The 23,117-nt window shown below is 36.9% G+C and overlaps 1 protein-coding gene across 1 annotated transcript in view; it reads left to right on the top strand.

Annotated features, from left to right (window-relative positions):
• The window catches only part of EYS (eyes shut homolog), a gene marked incomplete at both ends in the record, with an annotated part of 840,074 nt that overhangs the window by 438,995 nt on the left and 377,962 nt on the right, over positions 1-23,117 (top strand). The window contains one exon of the mRNA XM_082480747.1: positions 4,678-4,930. Coding sequence (XP_082336873.1) covers positions 4,678-4,930 — 253 coding nt within the window. The remainder of the gene's footprint in view (positions 1-4,677; positions 4,931-23,117) is intronic.

Raw genomic sequence — 23,117 nt, forward strand, 5'->3', positions numbered from 1 at the left:
AAAAAAATCTTCTGGGTGCCAAATAAAACCACCAGAGAGGAACTTAAAATCTGTATAAAGAAATTATTTTTTCGCTTAGTGCAAAATTCATTGGTACAAGTCAGTGTTGCATGATACTTTAGAGACCAAAAGTAGAGATAAGTCTAAAACTGGGTTAAAAGGAGGATAGGTTCATTGTTATTTAAATTGCTCTTCTGAATGTTACCCTGGCTCAGGGAGCCTTTGACTTACTTATTGCCAGAAGTTGGAATGGTATATTTGGTGAATTATCAGATGCAAACTTTGCTTGTTTTCTTCCTCTATTCTTCCCCAAGTATTCACTTATAGCTCACTGATGATGGAGCTAGATAGATATTTGACCCACGGGGGCAACTTTTTTATTAGTACATAGCTTGGGCATTAACTGTACCGTATGTTGTAGAACAAGCCCTTGCAGAAGAAAAAGTAACAACCCTGTGAAGTAGCTGGAATTTAAGGTGTATTGTATTTGCTTTTATTCCGTTACTCACCGTTCCATCTTCAGTCCCTCAGATTCCACTATGTTTTGGGAAGTCCACAGCAGAGAAAGAAAACATTAAAAAAAAAAAAGGAAAAATGTTTAACATACCTATCTTCAGTAAGAAAGATAAGGAGTTAGGGTCTAAACTTTTCAAGATGTGTATTTGGTTGGCTCCTGACAGGTTCTGGTTCCTAACCGTGAGTAAGTGTGGGGTGGAAACAGTGGAACTCCCAGAGAATAATTATTCAAGGAACTCCAGCTACAGTGTGTGTTAAGTAAATCTTCTGTAGTCTATGTATATAATGCTATCTGAAGTATGGATCATAAAGTATGGATCATGAAATTTCTCATAAATTTTGAGAAGAAAAGCATAGCTAGTGGTATATGGAATAAATCTTTACTTTTTAAATTGAAACATCTATAGATATATACCTACTTTTAAATACAAATCTGCAGCATCTGCCTGCATGGAAACTGTTAAAGCATTTACAGACACTTTCAAGGCTATCAAATTTATCTATGACTATTTAATGTACCCTTCATGCACAGTGGAGGTTATCCACATCTGCTTTGTTTCTATGAGTCATAAAATCATAATCAAATGCTCTTCACCATTACATGTAGCAGTAATAAAAATGCACTAGTTTTTCACAGTGGAAGTCAGAAAGAAACCTACATTTTATAGGATGAAGAAAGATTATTAGACAGAAATCTAATTCAAACTGATCATTGTGCTGTGTGGAATTAGAAGAAAGCAAGGAGGAAATGTTTTTTTTATCATTGTGTGGACATCCGACATATAAATTGGCCTGCTGTTCCTTTGTGCTTTGGAATACCGATACAGTGAGTGATTTTGTAAGATGCCATGAATTTACCAGATAGCTCATCTGCTTGACAAAACAAATTAAGAACATGATTGAAACAAGCACGGATGTACCTAAATCATTCCAAAAACCTCAGTGTAACCTCTTTCATTTTAAACATTGAATGATTTAAACTACTTGTAAGAAAAGTAATTCTATGTCCGCATTCTGCCTTTTTCTCTTTTGTACCTTCTACAGTTTCTGAAGATCATAAGTGAATTTAATAGAGTTGATAGAGATCTCAGAAAATGTAAGTTGCTTCAAGTTCTGTGTAAATAGCTAGCTAGGTAGACAAGAGAGATTATTTAAGCATCTTGTCTGAGGGAAAGCGTGCAATGAGCACATGCTTTTTGAGCACTAGAGAACTTAATTCAATTTTCTTGCATGTGCCCCAGTTGCAGGAGAAGCTTCAGTTGGAAATCATATCTCTTCAATGTTAAACGTAAGACACACTTTACAGGATATCAGGCTTCAGTAGTTCATAGTATTAAAAGAACGTACTTCTTCAAGCGTCAATGTGATTTGCACTGAGTTTAACTTTTGAGGCTAATATCATAATACTTCAACATCATTAAAACATTTATGATACCATTTTCACAATATTTTTCCTTGGGGATAAAAGTATTATATTAATTTTTCACTACTTCCGCCATTATTCTAAGTGCAAACAAAACCACAGAAGTATAAAATAATGACAGAATGCGTGTGTTGAAAGATTGCAAGATCTTTGTGTCTTTTTTGCAGTCTAAATGCTGTTTCAGACATTAGCAAACCTTTTCTGGATCTAGCAGGTGGTTTGGGATATAATTTGAGCTACAGAGACCGAAATTCATGTAGGTGCCTATCTCTGCACTGGGTACCTATATTCACATTATTCTGAATGGAAATATAATGGATATGGTCAGTGCAGCCTAAAGGGTTGTTTGACTGTCCCAGACACCTAAAGCCTCAACCTAGGTGTCTGATGCCATTTTGAGGTTTCCCCAGATTCCTGCAACCACAGTTGGCTATAAGTTTTCTACAGATTTTGTTACATCTGTGGACACCATCTAGCTGCCTCAGAGATACAAGAGCATCCCAAAATCATTTGGTTTCCAAATCCAGCCCTGGATCTATATTAGGGTGATTGATTAGCTTCTGGAGCTTTCTTGACTTTTTTGGCTAAAAGTGTGATTTGATTGCCTAACCATAGGCACCTAATGCTATTTGAAACAGTCTATAGAGTATCTGCTATGCCTTCATACAGCAGGTACAATGACGTAGGACCTGTGTGAAACCTACAGTTCCTGGTTTGTAAGCTGGAACTCAGACAGGATACCCAGCAATTCCAAAAGCGATACTAGACACCTGCATTTAAGCAGTAAACTCCCTCAGAATCTGTACTAACGTTAATGGGAGTTTAGACTCCTAGCATGCTTGCAGTTACTACATGACACCTAAATTTGAATGTCTCAGTCTTAAACCCAATCCCAAACTTTATGTCTGTGCTGCTAAATGAAGAAACAGAGAACATTTCCAGACACTGAAACTCATTAAATGATATATATATATAGCTAGATGTAGACATACAGATGCAAATATCACGAACTTGTTAGACCAGGTCTGGTTTGGTTTTGACATGAGCCAATGAACACTTCCACAAACAATTCTAACTCATCCCTGAGATATTTATACCTTCTTCTTATTAACAGATGACCTAGAAGACACCTATTTCAAAGACTTGGTCAGATTCAAATATTGACCCCATATTGCTAGTTTTTAATTTTCAGACCCTTTCTGGGCTGGCTTTATGGAATTTTCAGCTAACAGAATAAATATTTTGCTAATACATAAGCAGTAAAATTTTGATTTCTCCACTGTTTATGTGTCTTCTGTCTTTGTGTTGGAAAAAAAAAGGCAGAACAAATTTGCAGTAGTTAGAGGTTAGATTCAAAATTGATATTTATGCACTGTACCAGCTAGCTTCTAGAAGTTCTCTTTACGGTTTTGCATTATTTTCCATGCATATATTAAGAGAAGGCAGGAAACTGAGCTGGCAAATCAGAAGCCTCAACGAGGAGGTCAGGCTTACTCCTTTCCTTCAAAGGGCGAAACATCTCCTTCTAGCTAGCATTCTTTATTTTAAAAGTAGAACTTGGATGTTTAAGACATTCTAGTCATGAAACAGTGATTGCAGGATATACATCTAACCGCCACTGGTTTGGGGTTTCCAAGGCCTGACGATATGCTATCTCTGTCAGCAGTTGCCTAAAGCAGTGGATGGTAAGATGCAGCAAAAGAGCTAAAACTGTGGTTATATTTCATAGCCTGGCAACGGTGATGAAAAAACCATGAACAAGCCCATTCAAAAAATCCATTCGTTAACACCAAAGCTAATGTGTAGTTCTGTGTGGTTGTGTGCCAGATGATGTGTTGTCAGAGATGCACGTCTTTCAGGGATGACAATGTGGGTATTTTAAATGGCTGTCTAGATATATAGGATCCTTCTGGGTTAGCTAAGTTAGCTGTATCTCTTCACATAGCCCATTAGTTCATTACAACAGAAATGAAAATAAAATGAACCCAGGCCTGGCTTCAGCATATATTTATTTCACACTTCAGTAATGCATTTAATTCACATAATTATTGCTGTAAAAGAAATGCATTATTTCTTGCCTTTTTACAGACCACTGAATATGAACATTTTTAATTTATTACTAGGAAGGATATTTCAGGCTTCCCATGTATTGTTGGTCTTGATAAAAAATAAAAAAAAAGTGAGTGCTAGGTCCAATTTGAGACTGCCACTACATTTTTTTTCTTTTCTGTGAGCTATCTGTGAACTTAATGTATTAACAAGGTGCTCTGTGAGGATTTGGTAACAGGCAAAAAATACTGAGCTATGGTGTACAAAAAGAAAGAACATTAACTTGACAGTCAGAACAAACTGTAGGTTTTTAGATAGCTAAGTCCTCTGTTGTCTGTATGGCTGCATGCTAACTGAAGGTGAAGATTTTAGCCACTTTTTATTAATGGTGACAATACTGCCTTTGACACTTTGCAATTACAAATCTGTGGAGAAATTATTTTTATTGATAGTTTGTAATACTAAGTCAGAGTCAAAATATCATTTAGTTAAAATTTAAAACATATACAACTGTACTACTAAATTACTTAAGCAATATTTTCCACATGATTAGATTTGCTTTCAAAAGTGTGGACAGCTTAATATAAGCAAACATCATTTTAGAATCAAAGGAAAGCAATAATTTGAACTAATGTGACTATGAAATGTAAATTGCCTTCAAAAATGGCTTTTTAAAAATTCTCTTTCAGGGACGAAGCTGTGAGCTTAATTACAATGATTGCCTTATACAGTCCTGCTCCACTGGGTTTCTTTGTGTTGATGGAATAAACAATATCACCTGTTTACCTACTATCCCCCAAAGCAAGAAAACTGTCACTGAAGTGGCTGAAGAGTTTCCTGCTGAGACTTTAGACAATGACCTTCCATCAGCCCTGGCTGTGTCTATGGAACTTTGGTCTAAACATGCTTCTCCTGATTTTCATCCAGGAGAGGTGTCCCAAGGTAAGTACAAAAAGCTTCTGAAGTAATGCGTATATCAAACTTCCTTCCTTGTTAGTGTTTTTTAATTGGTAAGAATATTAAAAATGTATTCATTTGCTTCTTAATAATGTTATTTTCTGCTTCCTGTGCTGCCTTCTATTCTGCTTATTTAATCCATCATCCTTTCTTAATTGCACTTAAATGGAACTGGAAAATTACTCTTTTTCTCTCAAAATATTTTTTTGCAGCATCTTACACGTCCAATAAGGAAAACTGCACTATCTCTTAACTTGGTTTTCAGTTCTTTGCTAGACTGTGCAATTTCATATGCCTCATACCGTATTCAGTGCTCTCTGACCCTGATGCCAATCTTCCCTTCTTCCTTGGCTAGCCAGCAGCAGAAGGATAATTTCCCTCACTCCATGGGGACTTTGTTTTTTCTTTCCGAGTTCACAGCTTTTCTGAGTGCTTCCTTTTCTGTGCATGTAGATTTTTTTTCACTAAAAAAATCTGGAACAAGCCTCTCAACAGCTCTGCCATTCTAACTGTTTACAGTGATGTTTTGGGGAAGCTAAAAAATTGCCTATGCTGTTATTTTTAAAATACTTGAAGAAAATTCAACACTAGCGGAAGTGCAATGTTTTATTTAAAGATTGTACCTTTATTGTGGCCCCTTCATTTTACTAAAACTAGGTGTTATACAGATAGCACATCTATAAGGCATCCTCTTTACAGTTAGGTTCAGAATTTTTTGCTTATGTACTCTTTCAAAGCAATTACTTATATAAGAAATAAGCCAAGAGCCCTCTTTTTTGTTGTGGTTTTTTTTTTTTTTTTTTAATTTGGGTAATTGAGTTTTACTGAACATTTGATTTTTGTACAGACTAGTCTTTTGGGGATATACCTAAGCTTTTGTTGCATTTTTAATAGGTAATATTCTTTTTTGATTTAAGTAATGACACTGAGTGAAATGCAGTTGGTAAATGTAGCTACGTCTGTGTATCTTCCAAAATATCATGTCAGCTAGTTGGCTGATGTTCTCAATGAATAAGGTTTGTAATTGATTTATTTTATATTGATTCACATTAGCAGTTTGATTTAGAAAATTTAATACTTCTGTTCTGAGCAGTGCCACTTGTTCTGATGCTGGCCCTCATATAGAATATGAGTAATAGGAAGGTTTGCATTTACTCAGCTCTTGAGGTGACTAAAACTGCTTCTACACTTTTATTAAGAATATGATTTGCAGAGTTGTATTTGTCTGCTAGATAATGCTTTGGTAAGACTGAACGAGGTTTTGGTGGCCTTGTAATTTGCTGCAGACTCAGTCCAGGGCCAAAGTTGTTCATTTTTTTCTTTTCTCTTAAGTGATTTTTTTTTTTGTTGGGTGGTTTGGGTTTTGTATATTTCTTTTCTACATTTTTGTCCTTAAAGATCTGAAAAAGGCAGGTATTTTCAGCTGTGGGATAGTTCTGACCAGTAAGTTGGCTAAATTGAGCTATGGACTAGGAGGACTAATTGCCACTGGAGAGTCTTCAACAGCATTCGGGATAGCAACCTCAACAGATGTTCTCTCTTCACACTTTCTTGGTTCTGCTCCTCAGGTCTCAGTAAAAATAAAAAGTCTAGTATCACACCTGTACCATATGCAGCTACTGATATTTCCATAGATCTAAGGTCAGTACCTCTTCCCCAGCATAATTATGATACCATCTCATTTATCACTAGTTCCTTAATGACACTTTCTGTTTTCCCTACACAAGTTGCATCATTAGAGCAGCACCAGACTGTTGCTTTATCTGCCACAGACATGAGTTCAGTAATTAGTAACATACCAGGGGCTGAAATAGAATTAAATAATGAGTCATTACTCTCCTGTGGATTACAGTTTACAACTGATTCTACAAGTGCAGCTTCAGTTCTCTCTAGGTTGCTTCAGAAAGGGTCCTGATGAATTGTCAAGTGTCTTTTCAGCATCAGAAGACCTGTGGAGATTACAAAGTCCTTCAATAATTTCTCATTCCCCTACTAAAATACGTATTTAAAACCAGGTATCTTTCCTTTGTTTGTTCGTTAGTTGTGAAACTCAAATGCAGATGTCTCTTCCTAGTGAGTATCTGACTATTACTGCTTCCTCCATCCGCCAGAAGCTCACAAACATCAAATACCAGTCTGCTGATTCTTTAAGTGAGTTAAGCCAAATATATGCAACATGTTCTATGACTGGAATAAAACTGATGAATTCTCAGACCAAGTTCAGCATAGCAAACAGTCCCCATTTTATGAGATGTTTTGGATGAACTCAGTGATATTAACCAGCTGGTACACACTAATGGGAACTACTGCTATTACTTCTGGGTATGGGTATTTATTTTCTTCGTAACATAATCAGTGGAGTTCACAGAACTGTCAGCCTTGCATCCCACTGCAAGAAATAAACACACATCTGTGATTGATAGAACTGTCTGTTCAGCCTTTTCCTTCACAAGAATCAAATACTCATTTTCATTGTTTTGGTTCATATTGTCTGACTATTTTTCCTTCAAAGGCCACCTCTTTATAATCATAATTTTCATTACTTATGCCCTTTAAAGAGATAAATATAGACTTGACAAAATTATTAACTCCTACTAAGCAGCTGACAAAAGAGGAAGTTCAACAATTACTGGAGTCAAAACCACATGATCCAGTTATGGAGACCTATCATTTGTTAAGTCGGGGTACTTTCTTAAACGTTCAGCTGGGTAGCGTGTTTCAAGAACTACTTTTAACCCACATAGTAAATAGTAGTTCTGAGTTCAAAACACATCTACTAATAAATGCAGGTGAGACTGTTAAAGTATTTTCGAAAACAATCTGGTCAGGTGTTCTTGATTTGTACCTTCTGCCTACAGAAACTGCAGTTACAGACTTACGGATAGATGTACTGAAAAGTTGTAATTATTCAGATCTTCTCGTGACAAGTTATCTTACTTGGTTTTATTTGCACAAGCCTCATCTGTGCAAACATAAATTTGTAAAATGTTAGTGATGGAGTGTTTATCTTTACCTGTTATCCTGCTTTAAGTTCTGCCTTAGGAAAATGTTAGCAATATAGTACTGAAACATACGATGAGCAGACACTACTGCTGGGCATGATAAGGAACGCCTCATGAATCTAAACACGAGACTTCACAGTATATCTGCAGTGGATTCAGTTTCTGGCCTTTATCAACTGATGTTATCTGTTGAGTTTCTCATTTCTATTCAGACGACTTTTTGAGGTGGTGGGGTGTTTTTATACAAAGATAAAAGTGTCTGTCAAGGTTGCCAGGTGCTTGAAAGAGATTTATTGTAATCGGACAGCAGCCTGTTCAATGGATACGGCACCTGCTGCCGTACCTGACACAGATGGTTATTCTTCATGTTCTGCCACGTAGGCTACTAGATCAATACAGGAGCAGGTTGAAGGCTGCTATAATGCTGGCAGGCAGGCAGCAGTTGAACAGTTTCACTTCACTACAGTAAAGTTTTCAGGATTTTGGGTGTAGCTTTCATCGTACATACCTATGAATTCAGGAGGTATCTCTATGGCTACAGTATATAAGTATATGAGTATGATTATTAACATTTTTGAATGTAAAATCAGTATAGAGAAAAATAGCTTTTTGTCTCTTGAGGGAATTGTTTTTATATATAATATAATTAACTTGCCATTTCTCATTCCAAAATGAGGCAGATGATGGCTACATATTTTGAAAGCAGTACTTTTGTAAGAACATTACAACTCTCTCAGAAATAAATTTGGGGAATTAAAAGAACACACAAAACCCTATGAGTTCTGTAGTTAAATATTGGGGAATATTGATTGGTTTGGACTACATTTTTAAACTGTACTTTTATAAAGACGATTTCTACAAAATGAATACCCATCAAGCCAAGGAGAGGTGTTTTTTTTTATTGCTTTTCATTCTTTGCTTGGGGGTTTATGTAGGAAAAAATGGGTTTATTCATCAATTTAAATCACATAGAAAGTTTAAAAAGGATTCTAGACTATGAAAGATATGTGTAAAGTGATGCCAAAAGACAAGTAAAAAAATTTTTTATATAACAATTGGAATAACAATTGTTTTCCTGTGAATGCTTGTCCATGTAGATTTCATTCTCAGCATGCATACATAAGTATACAGATTAAATTCTTTCTCCCAGAATTGCATCCTGATACTGTGCCTGACCTCATGAGGTCAAGTCATCTGGTATACCACTGTGGATTCCCAACAGATCAAGATATGAATCTACATGGAAATAAATCTCAAGCTCCACATCTAGTGGATAACTACTGGCTTAAAAAGGTTCCCTCAGAAGTAGCGAAGAAAAATGTGTGTCAAGTTTTAACAAAGTCTGTTAATCTCTTTTTTTCTTATTCTTTGATATCCTCAGTGTGAAGTATATTTGCACAGAATATGCCATACGCTTTCTAAGTATTTCTTTCAATGTCTGTGGCTTGTTTGTCACCAGGTGAACTCTTTGGAGTCCACAGTAATCCTGCTTATTGTCTTATACAATATCAAGACACCTAAAAGTCACCAAGACCACAGTATTGCCTACTACAATTCAGTTGACCACCATCTGCTTCCTCTTTGAAAGTGGGAGATCCAAACATACCAAGAAGATTAGAGTTGACACATACTTTCCTTTCACCTTCCCTGTAAAAGCATCAGAGAGATTTATCTCCTAGTTCTTCCTCTTAAAGAGGCTGCCTTAGAAAGCAGAAGAGGGCTTTAAATCTCTCTTCTTGAGTGGAACATCGCTTGGGAGTTAAAGAAAACCGGTATTGCTGCCATGATTCCAGTATCAATATGTTCAATATACATGAACATACATAAGTTATGAGGTACACAGAAAGAGACCTAAAAGGCAATATCTTTCAATAGCTTATTTTCATGGCTGGATCGTTTTTTTTTGAAGTGGAAACAGTAGATGAGGAAGAACAGTGCATCCCCAAAATTAATATTTGTCATTGTGTTGATGCTTAAGCAAATGTATGCTTTGCTCAATGGAAGAAATAGGACTATTATAAAGCCAAATAAGAAATGCTCTTGGATGAGTAAGATCCTTAATACACTGAGGTATCCATAGCAGAAGAAATGTGTTAAGCTGTTAAAACTTGCTGTACGTTTCCGTGCGTACTAGACTTAGTGTATTTATTAATAACCTGTATTACTAAAACTTGGGAAAAAAAGACTGATGGTCCACCGTCGGTAACTTGCACTCTGGGGAAGATGGGTACTACATACTTTTCATATGTTTTAGTGTTGTTATTCTCATCTGACAATGAGTTCATACATTACAGCAAATTCTAAGAGAGTTTAAAGTTTCAGGGCCCTCTAGAAAAGGCCTGTGAGAGATGGGATCTGTTTGGCGGAAAAGTATATTCTTTGGTCTGGTCTACAGGTATGCATTTCAACTACCATGCCATTGCTTGTGGCAAATAATGTTTTGTAAATAAATTTGTTCTCAGAAAAATACATGTTTATAGAAAAGCTTTTATGAGACCAGAGGGAATGATCTAAGTTTTTCATCACATAAAAGCATCTGTTAGCACTCTGCAGAGTTCTGTATGCAAACTTCATATCCCTATTCATATGACCATGCTCGTGCTGAGGTGAATATTCTCCTGATCACAACTACAATAGCAGAAGAGCTTCCATCTGAGTTTTGAAACTTCTTCGACATGAAGATGGCCAAAGAAATTTTCTTTAGAGGTAGTTTCCTCAGGTATCCAAAGATCTTTGAAGACATGTGAGGATTTGTTCACTTGGTGCCTCTGGTCTAGATTATGGAGCTCAAATGTATTCTACTACCAGCTTGAAAAATAATTTCCCCAAATTTGGTGAAATTTGGTCTGCACATTTACAGACCCCTTCTGTAGTAGTGGCTTCTGTACAGGCTATACAGCAGCAAAAGTAAGACTAGGGAAAATGCAGGCCTCCTAGTGAGGGAACCTAATGACAAAGGACACAGAAAAGCCCAAGGTACTCGGTACCTTCTTTGGCTCATTCTTTACAGGTAAGACTGGCCTTTGGGACTCCCTGGCTTTGGGAGTCTCACTGAGACCAGTGAGAAATTCTGGAGCAAGGAAGACTCACCCTTTAAGGGGATGAAGTCAGGGAACGTTTAATAAAAATGGACATACACAGGTCTGTTGGACCTAATACACTGATGCTCCCACAAATGCTGAGGGAACTGGCTGAAGTCATTGTGAGGCAAGTCCTGATAATCTTTCAAAGGTCATGGTGATCATGAGAGGTTTCTGGTGACTGGAAGAAAACTGTCTTCAAGAAAGGCAAGAATGAAGGTTCGGGGACCTGCAGGCCAGTCAGCCTCACCTCAATTCCTGGGAAGCTGACAGAGCAACAGCTCTGGAAGGAGGAACAAGAGTGTGATTAAGAATAGTTGGCATGGAGCTATGAAGGGAGAATAGTGCTTTACCAATCCAGTAGCCCTCTATAATGAGATGACTAGCTTGGTTGACAATGGGAGAGCAGTGAATGTTGTCTGTCTTGACTTTAGTGAGGTTTTCAACATGTTCTGTCACAACATCCTCACAGACAAGCTGGTGATGTATGGAGTAGATGAATGGACAGTGAGATGGGCTGAAAACTGTCTGAACTGACAGGTTCAAAGGGCTGTGTTGGGCCAAACATGATCCTGGACGATAACAGGGAAAGTTTTGAGACTGGGTCAATGCTAGCTGATTCTTTCCCTTTATAAAGCACTGCTTAGGCCATATCTGGAATCCTGTGGCCATTTCTGGTCCCATTACAGGAGAGATATGGGCTTACTCAAGTGTGTTCAGGAAAAGGCTATGAAGATGATGAAGGGATTGTAGCACCTCACATAGGAGGAGGGTCTGAGGGAGTTGTGATTTCTTAGCATTAAGAACAGAATGCTCAGGAAGTGATCTTACCTTATCAGAGGGACCTTGTAAATACAGAGCCAGAGACTTCCCAGTGGTGCCCACTGACAGGACAAGTGTCAATTGACACAAATTGAAAATTTAATTAAAAATTATTATTTTTTTTTTTCTTTTTACACTGTTAGGGCAGTCAACCACTGGAACAGGTTTCCCAGGGAGATTGTGGAATTTCTGCCCTTGTAGATATTCAGAACTGAACTGGACAATGTCCTGAGCAACCTCTTGTAGCTCACCCTGCTGTGAGCAGGTGGGGTTGGATTAAATGGACTCCAGAAGTCCCTTCCAACCTCTGCTGTTCTGTGATTCTGTGACACCCTGTAATTGTCAGGAGGGAATTGCCTTACAAACATTGTTTAAAAAGTTTCCTAGTATTTTAATTCCATGCAAGCATCTACTTTGTCTCCGCGGGTGGGATTCATCTTACCTGTAGTTATCCATTAGTTACTCTGTGTAAGCTGTATCACTCTGTAGTAAATGAAAAGAAATGGCACCACCTGCTTTAGACGTCTATTCTGGCATAGGATGTAAAATATTCTCCTTCCGTCCATATATAGTGTTCTGCTTCTTTCTACCTTTTTTTTTTTTGGCCAAGGAACTGAATATTGGGCCAACTTTTCTGTTCATGTTGTGTGTGTGGATGGTGGAGCTCACAAAGATGTCTGGGAGACCAAAATCAGTAGAACCAGATATCAATCTTAACAACATATCTTGGAGAAAGAGCTACTCCACAGCAGCTAAGTGACTTTGCTTGTATTATTTATAGGGAATAGCACACATTAAACAAATAGTTTACTGAAGTGGATTTTCATCCCTCTATTGCAACACCTATTCCCACTGCTTAAACTGTTTGTATTTAGTATGTATCGTTATTTCCTTTAAGACTGCCTAGCATATGAAGTGGGATCTGAAAATATGATTAATCATAGTCAAATTGTCACATGCTACAAAGCTCCTTATATGCAATATAATTTTGTTTAAAGTCTTGTCCTGCTACATTTCAAAGTTTGATTTCTCACTTGCTCACTTCCAGTTGTTATTAATTAAAGACCCCTAGGAGAAAGGAAAATTCAGAGCTTTCATTGTTTTTTTACCCACTGTTTTCCCTAATAATGTAATGCTTTTCCATCTTTCTCTTTAATCAAGTTCTGTTCAATTATATGGAAGTGTATGCCGAGTTTTCTGAAAAATGTTGAAATTACATGACACCTTTGTTTTCTAATTCTGTTTTATCATATTGGTTTGTGTCTGTTACGTTTGCTAGATCTGCCATCGCTGTCATGATTCCTTTAAACTTTGTCTTCTATTGGTTCTGCTAGGTGTATCATTATTATTCAGCCCGTTTTAGTTTCCCTGTTCTCAATAATTGTAATCATATGCTGATTTTAAATGCATCGTGTTATATCTGCTGTATCAAGGAAGGAAATACTTTTAACACAGTTGAGATGCCAGCTATGTAGGTTAACATGGAATTTCGTGCAAAGTGAATACACTGAACCCTGATCCAGTATTTGCACTATATCTGTAACTTCTAGAAGCTTCAACTTGGTAACTTTCCAGACCTCCTTCACAAGCAGTCATTCTCCCCAGTGATCTGATGAAGAACACACAGAAGTGTTAATGCAAGCCTGGCCTGCTTCTGCTTTTATTGAGGTGCAAATTACTGCCCTGCAAGCAAAAGCATTTTGGTAGCCTGTAACTTTGAAGTGCATTTTTTACTCTGATTGCTTCATAACTCAGACTTCTAGGCAAGCGAGATCTGTGGAAATCTGTGGCAATTCTATGTACATGAGTGTCATAACAAGAATAAGGTAAACAAAGGAAAATTAACCTTTCTTTTTAAAATTATGCATAATGTATTAATTTCTAAGTTTCTATATTGGAATGAAAATGAGCACCTGAATATATTGACATATAAAAATCTACATATGTAAATTATATATGTTGTGTACACACATACTATGTTATCTATGAAGTTTGTGAAATACACTCAGAAATGCACTGAGAAATTTCCGTACATGGACACATTTGGTACTCCTGATATAGACAGATAAGTTCCATGCTACCAGTATGAACAGTTCTTAGTTGTGTTACATCAAAAAATATTTTGTCCATTTTGAAAATACTGACTTTTAACTTCACTTCATCAAATATTTAGCTCTCAGGTCAATAATCCTTAGTATTCATCTCACTAAAATGCTATATCTGTGAAGTAAACTATGTTTCTTTTCTGTTTAAACATTGTGTAGATATATTTAAAAAATCCATCAACATTTGTTAACATCATACTTTGTCATCTAGCATGTCATAACGATGCAGAATGTTCAGAAAATTTGAGAAGATGGGTACGTGGCCAACTTTCAATCTTTTTTTTCCATTAATTTCTTTTGATGTAAGAAAAATGGTGATAGAGGAGGAAAAATGACATCTCAGGTGTACTCTTATTACAGTGAAATCTGGAAGAGAAATTTCAGAAGGAATAGAAGGAATAAATTTTACTCATCTGCCAAAATTGTCACAATCTACTATGTGAAAAGTCCACAATATTATAACATCCATGGCTCATTTATGAGAAAACGGTATTGATGAAGTGTGAAATAGCGGTTTATATGTTTGAACAAGTAAATGAATGACAAATCACAGACTGTAAGGTTTAAGTCCACCCTAATGTATGTCTGTAACATCCAGTAAGCCTCTCAGTATTGTACTGTACCTAATATTAAAAGTATTTACACTGTGTCTGAAGAGCATAGAAGTGGTGTTGATCTGGTCATGGGGCGTTTCAGACTTCATAGAAAGTGAGGTTAAAGAAAGTCTATTACTTCAGTAATTTAATGTTCCTGACTAAGTAGAAATCCTTCACATTTCCATTTATTTCACTATGCGCTCTTAGTCAAATGAAACTAAGATCAATTAGGCCAGTCTGTTAAATTAGGTCACCTCATTTTCATTTCAGAAATATTTTACCTTGATTTTTTCACTTTGTATTTTCTATATTATCAGCAGACATAAAAACCATAAAAATATAAAACTCCAAAAATGTAACAGAATAATGACTTCAGATAATATTTTTGCTAACCATTTTAAAAACTACCATGAGAGACTAATTCAAAGTATTCTGTAATATCTGACAGCAGAGTATACTGCCTAGCTTCTTTCCATAAAAATTAATCCACAGACTTTTCAAGGAGATTGCATACAAGGATATATCTATAGTGAAAGACTTTTTACTGATGACTGTGATTCACAACAATAAGAAATACTGTGTACAAATGACAAAATAAACTCTTTAGTGATAACTGTATTTTTCCCAAACACGTAATTAGGTTTAGCTTTTAAAAATAATGTTGGTAATTTAGATAGGATATTGTTGTCCTAGCAAAAAAGATGATAGTTGTAGGCACCAGATTCTTACCTGGGATGGGTTAAATTTCCCTTTGGAGTTCACAGCTATGTTCTGTTTTCTAAACATCAAAAGTGTTCCAGTAGTATTTAAACGTTTTCTAGACTTTGTGTTGTGCACCTGCATAGAGGTTCACTGTGCTTGATATTCCCAGGACTATGCTAGTTTACAGTAGAAAGAATCGTGATATTGGGAATAAAACTCTTGGCATTCATGCCAATGATAGCAGATTTTGAGTGTCAAGTATATAGAAGCCGTCTTGAGAACAGTATCTATGACAGTCAGTAACTCCTGTCACGCTGAGTTTCAAAGCCAGTGGGATCTATGAGCAGCATCTACTCCTGGGACTGATAGACCACCATTAGCGTCTTCAGTCTTCAAAACACAGTATGCTAAGGAACTTTCTACAGGCATAGTTAACTTACCTTTTTTTTTTTTTTTTTTAAAAAAAATAAAATCATATGGAAGGGAAAAAAAAGACTAAGTGAAATAGAACAAGTATTTTGAGGTTAGGGAAAATATTGTTTTCCCAGTGACACAAACGAGTTGTCTTCTTTTGTTAAATAATATCAGTATTCTTTGTTAAGGTTGTGTATATGTTGGTTTAATTTGTAGATTTTTGGACCAACTGAACTACACAGGCACGCATGCTAACATTCATCAACATAGCCAAGAGTACTGTTCTGGTATCTTAAAATGCCATTTGTGCTGTAGGTTCTGAGAAGCCTAAAAAGATAAGGTTTAATTTACTTTGAATAACAGCAAATAAAAGATATGAGGAATTCCATGGAGCTGCTGTTTTTCATTTACATTTTAGAGCAATTAGTGCAATTACTCAATTTGCTTATGCTTTTCTCTTAAACCCATATGTTGAATATATTCAAAATAAATAATCAACTGATCAACTTCTGTAGTTTAAATTAACAAAGGTTTTAGAGTCATGAGAATGCCCTACTAAGACTTTCTATTGTTATTTATTAGAAAAACCTATTGTTTGGTATAACATTAGGGGGGTCCCAAATGCACAGACTTTTCTTTAAAGATGTCCTGGAGTTAAGTAATCCTTAGGGATGATTTAGGAGCATTTGGGAAGTGTGAACACTGCCACTTCAACTGTTCCTTCAGCTTAGTGGAGGAAGTAAAGACGTCCATGTACGATTCCTTCAAGTGAGTGACTGCTCACCAGCAGTGGTAAGTTCTGATAATAGTCATGGGGATCTGGATGAAAGAGAGGCCATCAATAGGAAGGATGCATTGCTGGATTCTGTTGCAAGGTCTCAAGTCCTGTAGTTGATAAACATTGTTCAAACAAAGGCATCTGCATTTAAATTCTGTTCCACAATGAATACAATGTATGACAACTACCACCCATGTAAGACTGGAGAAAAAAACATTCAGGGTGGAAGAGTTATGATTCTCCTTGCAAATATTAACCATAATATTTCTGAGTCACTTTGAGCAAACGTGACCTGCATGTAAGTTTAAATAATGTGAATTCTCAGACTTCATCCTGCTAGGAAAAGATGATAAATATTTAAAGGAAAATAATTCTTTCTTGATTTGGTGCATCTCAGAAACTCTTTTCCTTTGAATGTGATCTCTGCTTGCATGGACATTACAGTAAGATAGAAGAACTATTGGCTAAACATTGTCTATAAGTCTCAGTTTTGTTCTCTTTGTATCTCTGCAGATGGACAGAGGGTAGCGTGCTTGTGAAAGTAAAAGAAGGAAAAAATCTAAAATGCTGAGATATGTGTTTGCAAGTGAAGGAAGTTGTAGGATGGGGAAGGTGGAAAGGAAAGATAGGTGAGGAAAAGGGTGAGGAACATTGTAGGGTCAGGACAGTGTGGGCAAAAGTGGGTGCACAGTGAGACAGCAGGGGATAAGAATCAAGCAGGAAACCTGAACAAGAATGTGAGCGCGTTCAGGGTGACATGTTTAGGAACAAGACCTGAAATGGTAAAACAGGTTATTGGTCCTGAAGAAAACCAGAGTGCCTGTATTCTTCCCAGTTTCCCTTCAGTTTCTGCCAATGCATTAATCCTAAAAATCTGTGTATTTATCCTGGTGGAAACAAGAGGCAGTACCTTTGCACGAGTAAAGCAATAGTCCTCCTACTATGTGTTATGTAGGGTCGCTATTTTACCCTTTCAATACCTCTAATTTTTACAGGCTTGTAGAGTTGTGAGCAGGAGTGAATTATGCACCTCAGACCTTTGACCAGGCGGTTGTCTTGTTTCAAGGAGCCAGTAAATCTTTGTGTGCAGTTATGGGAAACATAAAATGACTTCATAAGCCAATCCTATTTTTTCCTTCGATGTCACATGGGTCACTTTGTTATAAAGAGTGAACTGATTACTCAATACTCTTGAGATAATTATGCCTGATTAACAGTGAGCTGCCCTGTGGCTTGACTTGGCCTGGCCAGAAATTTGTCATACATAGCTATTCTTTTTCCTTCTTGAAAAGAAAGATGCAACACATTTTTTCCCTATTAGTAAGTACAGAGTGTGGCGCTGGAGCAAATTCTCTCAAGCATTTGTTGTCTCAGCTCTGCTTCAGAAGTTAGAGGTACCTTAAATAGCTTTATATATCTCCTTCCTAGCACTGCCAGTGTGTGTATAACTAAACAGTTACTACAAGAGGACGAATAGTATAGCTGAAGAGGTGTTGGAGCTATGCCTTTTCTTCATACCTGAATAGGTCAAGAATATACCTTCTTATGGGCTGGAAATAGCTGCTCCCCAGTTAAAGTTTTTCACCTGCAGCTTCTGGGCACTATTTTCTATATTGTGGGGAAAAAGGTAGTTTATCCTCTCTTGGCGTAATTTTTTGTAGAGGTGCTTTTTTTCTTCCAAGCTGGGCAGGTGCAGTCCTTACTTACATCGTGATTTGCATTGTAGCAAACTGTCATATATTCCAAACACTGAAGAAACTCTGCACTGTAATGTATCAAAAAAAACCCCAAACATTTAATCATATAGCCATTTAGTCATTGTGTGTATCGCAAGCAGTTTGTGTACTAGTAACTCTAAAAAGATGATTTGAGAATTTTAGAACTTTCAGTGTTCAGCATTTATTTAGGATCACAATAAACGAGTCAGAAATGTTTGGAGGGGATAAAACATACTGAAGATACTCACTTTAGAAACATGAGTTAAAAGTCTATCTTGTCTTTCATGATAGAAGTAGGAAAGAAAGAATCAGAATATTTTTCCTTACGCAAAACAGCAGTTCTCTTCCAACTTAGTGCTTCTGCCATGGGTAAAAGTGTGTCTTTAAGTGCTGGAGCATCTCTATGTACTTTTTGGACCAAGTATTCTCAGTTTCTCCTGATCTCCTAGTTTTCAGTCCGAATATTCAAGTGTTGATGTTTTTATCCTAATTTGGAGAACTCACTGAGTATTGGCAAATATCCTAGTGTATAACATTTCCCCTTAGTTGTTGGAGACTGCTGGATGTTCCTAAAAGAATACAAATATTCATGTCACGGTTTTGTTCAGTCTTCTTAATGGTCTCTAGGAACTATTAAGCAAAAAGGAGTGTTAAACATGGTAGTGCAGCAGCACAATTAACAGCATATTTAATTTATAGTAAGAATACTTATTTTAATGAAATAACTGAGACAGAATAATATCTTAAAGGAAAATTTAAAACAGTGAGTATCTAAATTGTTTTCTATGGATCTGGTTTAAAATACCACATCTTAAAAATTGCAGGACATGGAACGGTATAACAAATTTTCCTATTTCCTTTTTTTCTTCTTTTTGTGTACCGATACCATCACTTACATCCTTGCTTTTCTCTAATCTCTTTAGAGATAGTTTCCTTGGTAACCATAGTTTTTTATGCATGCAGCTACTTAATATTTACATAGATGGGGACATTGAAAAAAAGAGTTTGATGATCATTATACTTCAGGTTAGGATTATGAAGTATGAGATATCTTTGCCTCCAATATTGCGCATGTATCACATCTTTTTCTGGAAGGGATGGAATTTTACTTAATAAAGATTTTTAATGAATGACTTTGAATACATTTACCTCTATAAATATTGGTAAAAGCAATAGTTCTTTTGTTGGTGAGAGGAATTTAATTGATTTTATACTTTAATATAGAAGGACTCTAAGGGAAGCGGAATTTGAAACGAGGCAGACAGAAGTACTGGTGGTAGGTAAGGAAATCTAGATTATTTTTTTTTTCTGGGCATATGGTAAATCTTAAGTTCTACCCACACGTAGAGAAAACTGGGTAACAGTCATGTCTAAAAATATAGTATGAGGACTCGAGACTGGGAAGACTTTCTTTTACTTCCCCCTTCCCCCTGTTCATATCCCTTTTCCTTTCCCTTTCCTTTTCCCTTTCCCTGTGTTCTTTTGCTATAGGACTTTTCATCTCTGAATCTTTCCAAGTTCTCTCTCTGTGTCAGTGAGAGCAAATTTTCAGCAAAGCCTGGAGGACGAAATCTATTTCCAGTTATAATGAGCTTTGTAGCGAAGGTGAAATGCAGGCTAGACTGCACCTTCTGTCTATAAGGGGTCTGAGGAGTACTGTCCTGCCGGGAGGAGGGAGAATTCTCACTATCACGTCTTTAATGTAAACAGTGTCCAGAGAGGCAGGGTCCCCACTAACCCCAGCTGTGGCAAGGAGAGACACGAACTCTCATGAAGGATGTGGAATCCATAATACTTATCCCATGAGATTTCTGCCGTGGACTTCTGTCAAAAAAAGCGATTGCAGATTTGGAAGGGGGGATTGGCTAAGGGTGTAGGGAGATCGTTTTTCCCATGGATATTTTAGTCTTCTTATAGGCTACTTTAAAGGTTTCAAACTCTCTAGGAAGTATGCAAGGAACATAGACACCTAACAGGGAGCTCTGGGCCTCTGGGAAAAGAGGAATTGTCAGATACTTTAGATATCCTTAGAAATCACAAACTGCCAAGAATGGACTGTGGCTAAACAGAAGCCCTTTTAGTTTATCAGTTTGACTCTTTTTTAACTTGAGTTACTTTGGGGAGGTGTATGCTCTCTTGATTGCTAAAGGTGCTGTACCATGTGCATTCTGATCTTACAAATACAAAGAAACACTAAAAGTTGTAAGTTCTAAAAATAAGTTGTTCTTAAGGGTAAATGACTGCAATGCAGAAATAGTGAAATCTGGGTGCATTAATGCATCCGGTTCATCCTATGCAGACTTCTCAAGGTTATCTGCGTGAACAAATGGATTGATGTGTCAAAAAAAACTAAGAACATTTTAAAATTTTTATGCTCCCATGTTTGAATGAATATATAAGCCTAATCATTGACCTCGTTAGTAACGTTTTCTGAATTTATATACCTAATAAAATATTAATAAAACAATAAGAGTTCAGTGATGAAACCTCAGTGTAGAGTTTTCTTTACACTTCAGTATAGAAAATGAGATATTTATCTTAAACATTCTTTTAAGAATTAACGTCAGCATGACAGTTTATTACAGTGGATTACAGGGATAAGAATTATCCAGTCAGCAATTTATTTTTTTTTTTTCCTATTGAAGAGAGAAAAAATCCTCTATGATATTTTACAATTTGCTACATGGTTTTGATTCTGAAGGGCAGGTTTCAAACTTCATATTATGTAATGTTTTGGTAGTTCCTCTGAAAGTTAATCTCAGAACCAGGTTTTTCAGATCTTCTGGAATTCGTGGCTTCTGCCAGCTCTTTTCACATAGGCAGAGTGTATTTCAGAAGTTTGTAGAAACTCATTACTTCCAAATCTTACAGTCAGTCTCTGGAACCATGCACCTCTTCTATATGTTAAGCATTCCCACAGTTGTATCTGATTAGCGCACCTATCTTTGCATCAGTCCTCAAAATATTCGGAAGTACTAGTTTAGCTACCCTTACTGCAGCTTTTAGCCGTGTCCATATGACATCTAGTAAACAGACTTCACGTGATGAGTTGATTTCTGTGAATGTGATTATAACACAGGTTCTTTTAGGCCATAAGACATCTGTTTTTACTAAATGTATTTTAGTATTTTGGAATTCACAATTCAAATTCTTGAGTTTTGAAATTAGAAAAAAGAAGTTAAGAACTTCATTATTAGGATTAGCAGTGGGCTGCTTTTACTTTTTTATTAGTTTATATTAAAAAGGGGTGGGGGGAAGAAGTGATTTGATTCTTTTTCCTCACATAATGCTTTGAAAGTGGATATATCTATTTCTTAAGTTGATTCTTCTATCTAAAGTATGTGAGTCATCTTTTTCTCTCGTAATCATTTGCTTTTTTTATTCCTCCTTCTTTTCTTAACCTCAAATGTACAAAGGAAATAGAGTGCCTGTCAGCAGTACTGTGGTGTTGACTTATACTCCTGTCCACCTCTAAAATAGTGAACTATTAATTCCTATAGTTTTTATTTAAGACTACTGGAAAGCCATCACACTGAAAGATAGTTTCCTGTTGAAGACTGAAAAATAGAGCCAAGTTCTGTAATACTGACTCATCCAAAATTCCTCAGTTATGTGAGATTTTTTCACTGTAGTCTCACTGAATTTTTTTTTTTACGCGTTTAATAGACTGTCTCAAGATCAAGTAAAGAACAGTTAAACTCTTATTTATCTTCTCATCATCTAAAGACATTAACTTCAGGAATTGTATAAAATAATATGTCATGACGAGGACTTGGCAAAACCTCAGAATTTACACTCCTATGTGGTCAGTAGTCCAAGTGATGAACCTCAGTAGCTCACATAAATAAGAATGCAAGAACAGGTTGGTTAAAAATTCATCCTTCAAATTTTTGTTTGTTTGTTTTAATGTCAATGGTATTTGTCTATGTCCATTATGACTCAGCTCAAGAAATTATTCATACTAACAGCAAGCTATATGTATTAAAATTGCCAAATTCTTCTTCAGGAACAAAGCCACCTGAATCCTTCAAGTACAGTATATAGTGAGACTTGTACCTATATTGCAAGTACATGGAGCACTTCAGTATAAAAACTTGTCATTATGTCACCTCTGGCTGACACTGAATTTACTTGAAAAAATACATCTTTAAGATGCTCAGGGCTTGGATGGGTATATGATTCACCAGGTAAAAAACTGGTTGGCTAGCCAGGTCCAAAGAGTTGTGATGAATGGAGTTAAATCCCGTTGGCAGCCAGTCCCAAGTGGTGTTCCCCAGGGCTCAGTATTGGGGCCAGTTCTCTTCAATATCTTTATCAACAACCTGGACGAAGGGATCGAGTGCACCCTCAGTAAGATTGCAGACAACACCAAGTTGGGTGGGAGCGTTGATCTGCTTTAGGGTAGGATGGCTCTACAGAGCTGGACAGGCTGGATCCATGGGCTGAGGCTGATGGTATGAGGTTCAACAAGGCCGAGTGCTGGGTCCTGCACTTAGGTCACAACAACCCCATGCAGTGCTACAGGCTTGAGGAGGAGTGGCTGCAAAGCTGCCTGATGGAGAAGGACCTGGGGGTGTTGGTTGACAGACTGAATATGAGCCAGCAGTGTGCCAAGAAGGCCAACGGCATCCTGGCCTGTATCAGGAATAGTGTGGTGAGCAGGACTAGGGAAGTGATTATCCCATTGTACTCAGTACTGATGAGGGACAATGTCAAATACTGTCTTCAGTTTTGGGCCCCTCACTACAAGAAAGACATTTAGATTCTGGAGCGTGTCCAGAAAAGGGCAATGGAGCTGGTGAGGGCTCTAGAGCACAAGTCTTATGGGAGCAGTTGAAAGAACTCGGATTGTTTAGTCTGGAGAAAAGGAGGCTGAGGGGAGACTTTATCACTCTCTACAACTACCTGAGAGGAGGTTGTAGTGAGGTGGGGGTCAGTCTGTTCTCCCAAGTAAC

The sequence above is a fragment of the Vanellus vanellus genome (assembly GCF_965231255.1).
Source record: "Vanellus vanellus genome assembly, chromosome: 3".
NCBI lineage: Eukaryota > Metazoa > Chordata > Aves > Charadriiformes > Charadriidae > Vanellus > Vanellus vanellus.